This window comes from Diabrotica undecimpunctata, chromosome 3, assembly GCF_040954645.1.
Source record: "Diabrotica undecimpunctata isolate CICGRU chromosome 3, icDiaUnde3, whole genome shotgun sequence".
Classification (NCBI taxonomy): domain Eukaryota; kingdom Metazoa; phylum Arthropoda; class Insecta; order Coleoptera; family Chrysomelidae; genus Diabrotica; species Diabrotica undecimpunctata.
The window spans coordinates 121,961,735-121,976,486 of NC_092805.1; the positions used below are offsets into that span (position 1 = coordinate 121,961,735).

Consider the following 14,752-nt stretch of genomic DNA (forward strand, 5'->3'; position numbering starts at 1 on the left):
ACTATCAAATAGGAGACTATTAGTGTGGAATTAGAAAGACTAATAAATCGTTGATCAATTATTCACTATTAGGCAGTTAATGAGAAATGTTGGGAATACAAAACAAAAAACATTAAACTAGTTATTTATAGATTTTAAACAAACACTGATATAATCATAAGAATAAAACTATGAAATACCATGGCAGAACTAGGCTTACCTAATAAACTAATTTAACAAGGAGTAATCTACAAGTAAAGTATCTTACTGTCGACTTATTTTCAAATGTACTGCAAAGAGCTCTAAAAAATGTGAACGAATTATTAACAGCTGTTTTGAAAACTAAATATTATGAGACGAATTGGGGATATTATATTACACAAACTAAACCGCTTGCCTACAAAAAATATTAGGAAAATATGATACGACGGAAAAGACTAATGACTTTACAGCTAATTGCCACATAAGTATCAATGTAACTATAGCTCACAAAATGGGTTCAATTACATTGCAATTTTTAAATTTTTCGTGATAAAATGAAGTGATTCATTGTTGTTTTGAAAAGGTAAGTTGTTTTTTATTTTTGTATTCCTATCATCTGATATTGTAATATCAACAACATTTTTCATAATATATTCTGAAATGCGCTTTCTATTACTGATAACGAACAAAAGTTTTTTTAACTTCTCGTTAATATAATTATGTAGGAATTTAGATTTTTATCTTGTTCTTACTATAGTGCTAAAGCACAAATGTAGTTATAGTCTACCGTATTTTTTCATAGTGGTCATAGTTTTTGATTGTAGTATAGCTTATGTGTTTATAATAACTAGCACATAGAAAATAATAAAATTTTGTACCCTGTGCTTTATGTTTATTATCCTTTATTGTATTGGAACATCTAGAAGTATAGTAATACATTTTAATTGTTGAACAAAAGAGAAAATAAAAACACTTTTTGTGGTGTGCCACTTAACCATACACAAAATCGTACACAAATAGTCAAATGGTAGTAAAAGTTTCCGATATAGGCCGCCATACGGCAAAGGCATCGCCGCGCTCGATGTCTATACTATGAAATGTTTTTCAGATAGTCTTCGGATCAGATTTTTTCAAAACATTAAATTACATCTTTTTGTCTTTCTTTATTTAGGCTAACCGCTACTGTTTTTTTTCTTCAGCGTTTCTTCTTAAATTACATTAATGTTATATTTACAATTCTTTCTGGAACGAGCTATAATTTTTCTCAAATAACCATTTTGTGTGGTTTAGTCACCTTACGGTTTAGCGTGCTTTGGCTCTTTAAAGTCCCTTTTAATATTAATATCGTTTGAGAAATTTTTCCCAGATGACTAAATAAATTTCTTTAACATACAAGAGAGAGGACGTAGAGTAGGGCATAACGTAACTTAGATGTTGAATGAAAACTGCAAATTGCTGCTTAGATTGACAAATACCACTCCTTATACCTAATATCTTTTGTACCCATCTTTGCTGTGTTGGGCAAGATTTAGTATTGGTGACGTACATGATCTTTCCTGTCTATAGCAACTTTTGTCTTTTAATTTGAGTTTTTCTTCTGTTTTACCTTTTGAGAAGTATTTTGTAAAGCTGACAAAATAAATATATTGACCGATAGCTTTTGTGGTCGTTGGAGTTTTTGCCAGGTTTAAGCAAGGCAACAACTTTGTCTTTGCTTTGTTTGTCTGAAGACTTTGGATATCAGTAACTGTTGTATTTTTGGTCCAAATTTTATAATAAGCTTTGTGCTCAGATCTTCAGTCAGTGCCGTACTATTCTTCATTATATACGTAGATAGTGGATCCAAGCTCAACATCGTTAAAAGGTTCCTTCAGCTGACTGGTTTTGTCCTCTCCCATTTTAAGTTTTTCTTTGCTTCTTTGCCGGCAGAGATAGCACTTTTACATTTATTATGTGATTTTCAGCGATCAGCTTAATACCAAATACACTATTTTTTGCCTTCTATGTATTTTCTGCACTAGAAATACGTCACATTTGTGCTAAGCGCATATGTCTGATAAGGTTAAGTAAAGTAAAGTGTCTTTATCTTTAGATATGCCCTTAATATTTATAGACATTATTAGAATAATTGATCCTAAAAAGGACCGATTTGACAAAAATCATATTGACCGGGTGATTCTGATTAGCCGATTAATTAATTATTCATTACCCAGGGTACAACTGATTACGGTGGTCTTATTTGTACTCAAATTTTCGTAAAGGCTTTTCTTTTGAACCCCATAAGAAATGGCTAATTAACTTTTCATTAAAAATAATTTTACACACTGTTACTTTTCGACGATATTTCGAATCAGATTTGTATAGTAATAAGTATAGTTAATATGAAGTCTCTTTGTGAAAAGTAAAGGAGTTTGTAATATCGGTCACAACTCATATATGAATGATAAGAACATAAACGGTTAAAATAAGTGCACAGAATTTTAACTAAATATATGGGCGCCATTGTTTAGGAGATGGATTTATCCCAGAGATTAAAGGTTAAATGTATATTCCAGGTTCTATCTACGTATTTTCATTACTAAAAAAGTATATTTAAAATAAAGGCCTTAAGATATATTTAGATTCTATGGAAATTAGAATCTATGGAAATTAGCAAATTAAAAAATACAGACATAATTATTCTGAATGACAAAATTGAGACAAACAGTTGCCTCAAGTATTGTTTATATTGTAAAGGTTATCGTCATAGTATAGTCAGAACGCAACAAGGTTCTATTGGCTTTTCTGCTTTTTGTCTCCTCATTCCTATTGAAAACTTAGCCACGTAAATAACGTTTTAAAAATATGTATCAATATTTCTTTAGTGCCTTTCCTAAGATAACTTTTTTTAAGCCTACTTCGTTTGACTACATGTAATGGATTTGATAGTTCCCAACAGATAAGTATTGATTGTAGGTTGGATAGCAGTTGGTTGTACAGGCATGTGTTGATAAATATGATGGGTCGGTAGGTAGTTCCATTATTCCTAAATCTGACCATATGTTACCTCCCCTGTTGATTCGTGGACGTCCTAAGGGCATTTTTTCTCTCGGGGCATTCTCCCAGTTTAACTTGGCAATGCAGTTATTAGAAAGCCTTTGGATGTAGCCAGCGTAACTTTGGCGTTGAGATTTAGTCTCTTGTATGACGTTGCTATCTTTATATATCTGTTAGACCTTGGCATTAGTTCCGGTTCGGTATTGGTTAGTATTCGGACCTTTGTAAGTTGGAAAATAATTCTGATGGCTTTTCTAGTAATCCTGATCTAATTAATACCTAAGTTTTACTTACATTGTTTTGTCAGCGTTCTCGTCACATTTAAGTCAATAGCACTGGTTTAATCACTGTTTTATATATCCTGATTTTAGGGATTTGTATTAGACTTCTGGATTTAAAAGTGTTATGTGGGTTATATTTACATCAGTTAGCTACCTGAATATTCCATTTTATTTCTTATGTGACAGCGTTATCTACGATACCTAAAACGCTGCAATCTTTCAAAATTATATGGCTTTATTGTTACGTTATGCCCTACCCTACGTTCTCTCTCTTGTATGTTAAAGAAATTTATTTAGTTTTCTCATTACTTAATATCAGACCGTTTTTTGCTGCTAATAGCATTATTTTGTAGCATTCTAATATTTAATCTATGAATTAAATCCGGATAGCAAATAGATATTTTTCACTTTCTCGGAGAAATAATATTCTAACATACAAAATCCTATTAAATTGCCAAAACCTTTCTTGCATATTATATTTACTTATGAGGGACAGCAGCAATATCAGTACCATAATAAGGCGTATAGTCCTGGACTGGCTAATCGTTGGATAATTGAAAGCATGAGTGTAGCAGTTATAATGTTTTCGGGACTGCTACCTGGTATCGGGGAGCAGAGATATCAGTACCAAGTTAGTGCATATAGGAATTGTTGCTTGAACTTTATTATTATTAAACAGCACTATATTTCCTAGTAAAATCCTCATGACTTTACAGTAAGACAAATTTTCGAACGTTGGTTATGGAAACATCATGTACATACCACCGGATTCCCTAGATCGACATTCAGCAAAATTCTTTTAATAATGATGCGGGAGTAAAAATATAAATATCTGGGAGCTTACATCAACAAAGAATTAGATTCAGACTAAGAAATCAGGGTACGAATAGAAATGGCAAGGGCAGCGTTCTTAAAATTCAAGCAATTGTTCTGTGACAAAAATCTTAATACTGCGCTGAGACTGAGGTTTGTTGAATGTTACGTCTGGTCTCAACTATTGTACGGAGTAGAAATATGGACGGTAAAAGCGCAAATAGTTAGGAAGCTTCAAGCCTTTGAATTTTAGATATACCGGAGAATGTTGAGAATTCCATGGACTGCCAGGGTCACCAATGAGGAAGTGCTGAGAAGGATGGGTCGAGACAAAAAATTGTTGAGAACAATAAAAGTACGCAGGACTGCATACCTGGAACACATACTAAGGAATATAAAGTCTTCTACAGACCATCATGCAGGGTAGAGTCGATGGCAAAAAGGGAATAGGTAGAAAGAGGAAGTCATGGCTGCGAAATATTCGTGACTGGACAAAGATGACTGTAGACGAATTATTCCACGTTGCAAAAGACAGAGATACTTTTAGAAATGTGGTCGCCAACCTCCGTTAATGGGGACGGCATAGGAAGAAAAATAATGATACGCTAAACAAAAAAAAAACAGAGATGAAGATAGGCGCCAAGAAACTCTGTGTTATAAAACAGTTGAATAAAATACAGATTCTCGATTCAAATATTCAAAAATTTAATGAAGAGCTTACCAAAATAGAAATAACGTCTATTTAAAATGCAATTCATTAATGGCTCAAGGTACAAAGCAGTCCTAGCATCTGCTTATGATATTGATCTTATAAGAAACTCTCTCCGCAAACGACATCTTCAACAAAGTGAAGAGAGCACGAAAAATGTTTTACTTAAAATCAACAAAATAAAAACCAAATACAAGCGAATCAACAGAAGAAAGCAATTCAATACAGAGCATAATTCACTTAAGACCTATTTTAATACATGAATGCGAATCATGGACAATGACTAAAACAAATAAGGAAGAACTCCGAATATTTGAAAGAAAAATAATAAGAAAACTTTTTTAACCTCATTATCATATTGCTACAAATCCGTATAGAATAAGAACACATACTAAATAAAGAAAGCTCTTATAAATATATTGTTTAGGAAAATAAATCGCTTAAGGTAGATCGGACACATGCATAGACGCCAAGATGTCAAACTTGGTTAAAAAACGTAAACTAATTTTTGAAACCAAATTCAGTATTTTGTTTTAATCTGTGCCTTCTAAGAATTGCAAGGAAAAACAGACGTTGATAAAACTGTTATTAGAGACATGGGGAATCTAAAAATTGCATTCCACAACATATCTCCTCAACTAAGCAAAAATCCTTAACGAATTGGTTTCTAGTACTCGTACAGAGTATATCGGAATAAAAGGAAAAAGACAGTTAAGCAAAAAGAAAAGTGCAAACATTTACGTTTTAAGGGTGAAAGGATGTGCGCCCCATTTTTAGCTGACAAGCTTGCGGAGCATACTATTTCTGGTCCTTAGTTTGCCTTTTAGTTTTAAACAAGATTCTGTGATTGACAACGTGCGATATAAACTATCTACAAGGTATTTATAGGAAATTCAGAGTCCAAGGATTTCATCACACTATTGGATGTTCAGTTTTGTGAAAGCGCCTGTGTTGGGAAAATTGAAGGAGCGTTCCTAAGATTTTCGGGGTTTGGCTTAAGTATCTACTGGTATCTGTTGATCATTTGTGTAAATGTAATACAGTGTAGGTGCCATTACGCTACGCCAAGCGAGACCGTTTGTCTGCGTTCTCCATATTACCATTGAATGATACGAAAAATCTTCTGTTCTGTAGATATACGCGGATAAAACGATGTTTACAGTTTGTCATACAGTTTTTGGAGAAATGTCCTCTAATTTAATGTGTCGTAGGCGGCATTTAGATTGACAAATACCACCCCTGATACCTGATATCTTTCGTACCCGTTGTTGCTTTTTGCAACAACGGGTACGTTATTACGTACGTTATAAGTATTACGAATAAAAATAAATAAGCAAGAAGAATATAAGTGAACCATATTTAAAATAAGTGACAGAAAAAAGAATATTATATATACATTTACTTCTAAATTAAAAATAAAATACTCGTATACCTGATCACGAAAGATACAAAATTTACAAGCGACAAAGTATTTTTTAAAACAACCGAACATATTATATGTAATAATTGTAATAGATATGTTGGCTATAATCAAATTACCATAAAGTCACCGAAATATTTTATCTGAGTAATGATTCACTACTGATTGCTACGTTACGTTATACGATACATTTATAGTTAAAGCGAAATTAGGTGTTATGCCTACTTATTATTTTAGTATCTGTTACAAGTTACATACTAAAGTATTATAGTAAGATATTGAATTCCCTACATTTAAAAATTGAAATATTGAAATTAGACAGTAAAAAATTGTAATTTTAAGATTGATTTACAAATTATTATAATTTAAATTTTACTACTTTATGAAACAAATATTGTACATCATAAAACGTAGCAATCGAAACATCGGAACGTACATTTATATAATAAATTTTTCAGTGTCAATGCATTAAAAAAATACTAATACATAAAAATTGCCTTTTCCAAGCTTATAACAGACACTAACTTAAGTTTAAAAATAATTAAAGCAAGTAATATAAATTACCACCATAAAATATTTAACTACATTAACCAAGTATTTGTGAAATTTCAGAATGAATAGATTGATTGATATTTAAATAAATTTCAAGTTCCAAAACGTACCTGCTATAAAATTTAAAAATCTACGACTAATCAAATTATTGGCAACATCGGAGGAGTTTAGTTGTGTACGGGGAAGAATACATACGGATCCCAAAAGTGTTTTACCCTATTACGGAGTTCATTTAATCCTACGTGTTGGTCGGAGTCTACATAAAGCGCTACCCAGATAATAATATACACGGTGTATATTCTCCTGGAGTTAGTATAATACCGTTTTAGTACGGGGCCCACATTAACCGCTAGATCTATATATATATATATATATATATATATATATATATATATATATATATATATATATATATATATATATATATATATATATTCAGTAATTCACTGGATTTTTTTCATTACACCAGTTAGAAAATATGATATTTTGTATGTTTCAATATAATTATTGCTATAAGTAATTTTTGCTCTCCCATTTTATTATTTTAATCAATTTTTAAAGATCTATTAGTGTTAATTAAAATTATTTTCAGGTATGGCCTTTCTTTGGCACTTCCTATACTAATAAAGTGTAGCGTTGTTAAAATACAGTCCGTAATTGAAGAAAGTGATTTGAAATTAAGAACAGTTCAAGTATTACAATTATATGATAAATGTGAAAATATCTTTATATTGTACTTAAATCATATCAATTCTCTTACATCTTCCACTTACAATGATAAAAAAGTATTGAATCACATTGCAAAGAAAAATCCAAAACTTCTACTTAAACTTAAAGAATGTCAAAAAATTAGCATATCTAAAATTGGTAAAAGGATTTCTAAAATAGTAATAAACACATTTGCAGAGGGGATACCATTTGATATAGAACACTACTTACCCATTCTTAACAAATCAGTTTTAATACGGAAAGTAGGGCGAGATTTCGATCCAGTGATCAAGAAGAAATTCCCTCATGAATTAAGATATATAAAACCAGTTATTGACGACTGGTTCAAATACTACCCTAAAAAAAGAAGGTGGGAATGTTTTACGCAGACTTGTTTTGAAAAATATTCAGACGTTGATTTAAATAAATTATTATTGTTTGTGGATTATTATAATCTCATAACACTTAATTATCCAAGAAATATTCTACATACGTGGGCAGAAGTTAACTACAGAGGAAAGTATATAAGTTTCTTGAAATATTACGAGCTTTATAGAGCTATTGGTATAATTAAAGAAAAAATACAAAATGAAGAAGCAAAATCAGAGAGGGAATCGTTAGTTGTATTTTTAATATCACTTTGTCGTAACGAATACGATTTAACTGCACTTGAGGCTGTCCTGGAATACATTTGTACAAAGTAAGTATTGCGACAATTGTACTGTTCTTATTTTTTTATATATTAGATGTATTGTGTGGGTTTTCAGTATCTTGCGTATGTGAATTGATAATATCACTCAATATTTCCTGACGACATCCAGCATTTTTACAATGGTATAGTAGACCCACATTAAAGATTAGATACACTGTTTAATCTTCCATTCAATATAACAGTGTAAGACAACCACTCATTAACGTGATTATAGATTAAGATCTCTGTGAAAGAATAAATTCATTCGAGTATCTTAAACTATGAAAAATATTTTTAATTTAGCAATAAAAGTTTAACTCCACTTTTGACAATAATTTGCCAATGTTGCGAAATTTGTAAATATACAAATAACGTAAACAAAATTATAGAACGAAAATACTACTTGCTAGTTATTACAGTCTTTGTCTGTGTGTATTATTGTCCATACAAGCCACTAGCGGTAGTGATGTGGAGATGTGGCAACTCTAGCTATCTAAGGATACCAAGAAACTGTGCGAAAATAAGCTTCTTCAAACTTGTCGATTTCCACAAAAATAATTTTTGTGGGTACTACAAACTTATTGTTCCTCGTATGCTAAAACGGTATAAATCTTTGACAGACTGGAGAGCACTATTATATATATATATATATATATATATATATATATATATATATATATATATATATATATATATATATATATATATATATATATACATATATATGGAATAACTCCTTGACGAATTTTTGAGGGCTTCTAAAACAGAGGTATTGCTTCTTGCCAGTCTTAATTCGCTCTGCTACTTAGAGGGCTCTGCCTGGTTTTCGATGAGTCTATTTGATAGTGGATATCGAAGGTGAGCGATAAAATATCCTATCTCGCAGTTTGTCAATTTTTATATTTTTGGTCCAAATAATCTTAAATAGGACTATTTCTCACCCCATTCAGGAATATTTGCGAAAAGCGGCAAGGTCGTCTTTATACACAAGCATTTAAATTTGGCCTATTGAAAACAGACACCATTTGGAACGCGAACTGTCCTATCTAACATCTATTCTAATTTACGTGAAGTGCCTGTGAACATTGTACTGACTATTTTGGTATAAGCAGTCTAAATAGTCTGTGCAGCATAATTGACAGTAACGGTGATACAGAGCGTGATGTGCAGGAAAGAATTCGTAATACCTTATTTTTCTTCACGTGCCATATCAGAGTTATCCGACGTTGGCGATCACCATTGCGAAGGCTTCTCTATCTGCTGCCACATGGAATAATTGTCCTGCATTCGATATCTCAGTTTATGCACGAATCTTTTTTATCCAGGAAACCAGTTTTCTTCCTACACCTCTACGGCCTTATATTTTGCCTTTAAGGATCAGTTATAATATATGTCCCAGATAAGACATTTTCCGATGTTTAACAGTCTTTAACAATTCTCTATCTTTGTTGACTCTCCTTAGTAATTCCATGTTTTACTAGTATTTTTATGTTATCTTCAGCTATTAGCTTCAGCAACTTAGTTGGTGTATCATCTGGACGACAAGCTTTCCTAATTTTAGCATTTTTAAAATTGTGTTCTACCTCTGATTTCATAATTTCTGGGCCGTCGGTACAATTTTGGTAGGATTCGGTAATATTACTTTTGTCTGTAAACTAAAACTATGAATAAGTCGACTAAGAACACTAAAACACTAAACTAAGAATAAAATAAACTAAATAAATAATAAATACGAAACAATAGCACAGATAAGACAATAGGCTCAATTTCAAAGCAACAAACAAACAAAAAATAAATAAATACCTTTCTTCAGTCTTAAGTAATCCAACTGGACATAGGCCTCCCCCAAATCAATCCAGTGTCTTCTATTTTGCGCCACTTGCTTCCAGTTGTGTTCTCCGATCTTCTTAATGTCATCAGCCCATCTCATTTGTGGTCTTCCTCTGTTTGTCTTTCTTAACCTTGGTCTCCACTGTTGTATTTCGTGGTTCCATCTCTTATCCTTCAGTCGGGCATTGTGTTCTGCGAAGCTCCATTTTAATTTGGCAGCATGCATAAATACTTAAAGGATGAAAATTTCACTGAGTTGACATTGACATAAGAATATTCTCTTATGACGAGCCGCATGATAATGCTTATGACAAAATCATAAGACAAATCACACAGTGTAAACATGTAAATTTCACTCCATGACCAAATCATATGACAAATGACATGATAAATCATGTTCTGTTAAGAAAGTTCATTAGATTTCCAGAAAAGTGCAAGATCTGACAACAATGTACATACCACCATTACAAGACCCTTACATACCAAAATCTATAAAAATCGTGCAAGTCGTTTCAGAGATAATTGAGGCGTTCCATACATAAAACTCACTCTGTATATCCTTAAGGATATTACAAAGAACACTACATAATATGTATTTTCAGAATTTAAAGAAAAACCTTTCAACGTTATTAAAGTTTTTTTAAGGTGGTTTAAATATGTTTACCTCAATCAAAAAGAGGCGATTATCATGAGGAAATGAACTTGAATGCCTTGAGAAACGTTCTTTCTCTATATGACTCTGGTAGAACCTGGATTTAAAATTATTATAGTGGACAGTGTTCCTTACCGACTTCAGTACGTAGAAAGTCATACAGTCATACATCGAAGATTGGTTAAAAATATAATTTTGATGACTTAATGGTAAAGATTAAAATATAGTGCGAAAACATGAGTTCTTATCTCAGATTTGTAGTCGACGAAATGATACGTCAACAGTGTACTTTGTTATTAATCTGTGGTCTCTTCTTTGCTAATCCTCCTCCTCCTCAATCTTTTCTCCTTCGTAAGGATGTAGTGGCGTCATGTAATTTGTTTGACTATTTCTGTCCAATTATCTCTCTCCTGTGCGTGTTCTCCACTATCATTCGCTCCATACATTCTCTTCTTCTAGTTATATATCCAAAATATCTCAGTATATTTTGGTTGATAGTTGTGATGAGTCTAGTTTTTATATTAAGTTGTGCTAGAATTGAGTTATTTGTGCGATGGGCGGTCCATCGTATGCACAACATTCTACGGTAGACCCACATTCCAAATGCCATTATACGCTTTGAATCGGCTTTATTTATTGTCCCAGTTTCTGAAGTATAGGTGACGATAGGAAATATTAATGCTCGAACAGCTAATCTGGCAACAGCTAAACTCACAAAGATGGAGAGATGCTCAATCATCTGCGTTTGCCGACGACATAATACTTATTACCGAAGATCTGGGTGAAGCACAACAAATGGTACAAGAATTAGAAAGCGTATCTGCAACAATAGGTCTAAAAATGAACATCAGTAAGACCAAATTTATGAGAAATTTAGTTCCCAGCGAACACCTAATCATCCAAAATCAAGTGGTAGAATTAACAGAAAAGTACATATATCTTGGTCATGAAATCAGAATAGGCAAGGACAACCAGACCTGCAAATTTCAACGACGAATAACACTTGCTTGGGCGGCGTATGGTTCACTAAGAGACATCTTTAAGAGCAACATCCCGATAGCTATGAAACGGAAGACCAATGCGTTCTTCCTATTATGACATACGGAGCAGAAACTCTCACGCTCACAAAAACAACAGCACAAAAAAGATCTGAAAGATCAATTCTCGGCGTGACAAAAAAAGACAAAATAAGGAATCAAGACTTAAGGAAAAGAACAGGTATCAGTGATGTCGTCGAACGTATAGCCAAGCTGAAATGGAATTGGGCAGGTCACATAGCGAGACTGAAAGACACAAGATGGACCAGAAAACTAATTGACTGGCGCCCAAGAGAAGACAAACGCAGCAGAGGACGACCACCAACACGCTGGATGGACGACATTGGACGAATATCCAAGAAATGGCAACAAGAAGCACAGAACCGTGAAGAGTGGCGAAAAATGGGAGAGACCTATGTCTAGCAGCGGACAGAAGAGGTTGCATAATGATGATGATGATGATGATGAACAGGCCATTGTGATGCGTCGACAGATCTCGTCTTCCCATCCTCCACTGTTAGTAATAACGTAGGTAGCCTAAGTACTTTGGTTTTCTGCATATTTATTTTCAAACCATATTCCGTACTCAAGGTGCCTAGTCTATTTATAATTTGTTCCAGTTCTACTGATGATGACGCCAATATAACAGTGTCATCAGCATAACGTAGGTTTTTGATTTTTTTTCCTCCTATCGTTGCTCCACCTTGCCATTCCTCAAAAACTTGACGCATAATATGTTCACTATATAGATTAAAGAGAATAGGGGATACTATGCATCACTGTCGAATTCCAGATTTTAATTTGAAGTTTTTAGAAACCACATTATTAACTCTTTCATTAGCAGTATTATTTAGATATAGTTTTTATAATAAATATATTAGATGTGCTGGCGTACCCATTTCTCTAAGTACATTTTATCCCATTTTACGACATCGAAGGCCTTGGAATAATCAACAAAGCATAAATATGTTTCTATGTTAAACTCTCGAGATTTTTCGATAATTTGACGAATATCAAGAATCTTGTTCCTCTACCTGGGACGAATCCGCATTGTTCTTGGGGAATTTGTGGTAAGAGAATTGATTTTAGTCTTTCATTGATGATGGTTAGAAGTACTTTGCTCGCGTGTGATATCAATGCTACTGTACGGTAATTACTGCAATCTGTCGGTGAATAAACGTGAGTTTACCCCAGTCATTTGGCCACTTTTCGGTATTACAGATCTCATTGCAAATTCTAAGCATTACTTCCGTCCTTAATTCTCCCATTTCTTTGAGTGCTTCAGCTGTTATTCCATCTTCTCCTTCTGCTTTTCGGAATTTTAGCTTTTTAATTGCGGCCTCAATTTCTGATTTCAATATTTGAGGTTCTTTTTCATAACTTCGCGTCTCTGTATTATTGTCTGGGTCGTTGTTAGAGAATAGAATTTCGCAATATTGTTTCCACACCTCTGCGGTACCGTCTGGGTTTGTTATGGTATTTCCACTATTATCTTTGATGATCTGTGTCTGCGGTTTTAATTCTCTCACTAGATACTTGACTTTTGAGAAAAGTTCTCTAGATTATTGGCGGCCATCATGTTTCTCTAGCTGTACACATATGTTTTTAATATAATTATTTTTGTGCTTTCTGTACAAGTGTTTTATAGTTGTATTTATGGTGCATATCTTTGCTAATAACATCTATCAAAATTAAATACTTAAATGACGCTAGAGGGTTGACGTTTGCGGTTGAAGATTATAGGGGTAAGAGATATGAGAAAGTGGCAGGATAGCAATGCAGTACTGTTTATAAAGGTCTCTTTAAGACAGATTTTGTATTTTCGTAACCTGGAACTAGAACGGGATGGATTATATAGAAATAGAGTTGATTTGATTGGAGAAGGTGAAGTTATGTATTTTGCTCTACTGGTTGAGATACTTTTCAGTTCTTATAAGGAGTTGGGGTTTAAAATCGTTAGAAGGCCGTTATCATCACCCCGACTATTACTTTTTAATTATAGTATGGTTATATTTTAATTATTTAATTAATTTTTCAACATTTAATTTTTTTAGGCACAAAAATCAACACATAGGCATTTCTGTCTTGAAAGAGCTGCAATCGTGGAGACTTGAGAATTTCAACGAAAATATCTGGCGTTACACCAACGAACTAATCTGTTATTTAAAAAATCAAAATGCATTCGAATTTAAGACTTTTAAATCGGTTTTGAAACAGCAATTAGAATATTTGGTTAGGCGTAAGAAAGAATACAAAGCTGAACTTTTATATTATACTCAAAATATAGAAATTGAAAGGTTTAGCGTAGTTGAATTTTACGCAAACGACCATGAGGTAGAAAAAACAATTTATGTAGATATATGCAAAACTATTTGTGAACCCAACTATACCTGTTCGGTAAATATTTCTCATGTTTTACGCGCTTATTTGTTAGCAGTCCTAAATTTTAGTTTAAAGAACCCTAAGTATCGGATAAATATTATGGAATTTGAAAAATTCTTATCAATTATAGACGTCAGTTTTAAAAAAACCCAATATTTTAATTACGAAGATTTAATTTTAATACCCAAAGTAATTTTATATAACATCAAATTTGAAGATTGTGCTGTTCCACATCAAACTTTTTAGCTTTAATGTACTCTATAACCGATGAATCAAAATCTCTAGATGTCTTTTCCTCTGTTTTAAATGAGATTCTTAAAGAAGATCGAACTCCAATTATTACTGATACAATATATTATTATTTTGAACATATATTCCCACATTATCCCCAAAAGACGATAATTGATTGGTTCTTAAGATATGAACCGGATACTTTAGCTTGTTATGTTGATCATATTTATGGAAATTCCTATTTACTTGCTGGTGTCATAGACTACAGTATACAGCAATTTACTGCCTACCATCGAAACGAGCTTGTCAATGACATGTTGAAATTTTATTTGGAACATGTTTTTGAAGACTATCCCTCTGAGGATTTAGTGGATTGGTTCATAAAAAACGAGCCTGGTACACTTCAACCGTATTTCGATAAAATACTGGAGAGTGATGTAATTGGCATG

General features: G+C 32.7%; 1 protein-coding gene across 1 annotated transcript in view; it reads left to right on the forward strand.

Moving 5' to 3' along the window:
* Positions 1–14,318, forward strand: part of LOC140437342 (uncharacterized) — a 40,480-nt gene extending 26,162 nt beyond the window's left edge. The window contains exons 3-4 of the mRNA XM_072526821.1: positions 7,365–8,180; positions 13,745–14,318. Coding sequence (XP_072382922.1) covers positions 7,365–8,180; positions 13,745–14,318 — 1,390 coding nt within the window. The remainder of the gene's footprint in view (positions 1–7,364; positions 8,181–13,744) is intronic.
* Positions 14,319–14,752: the final 434 nt, after the last annotated feature.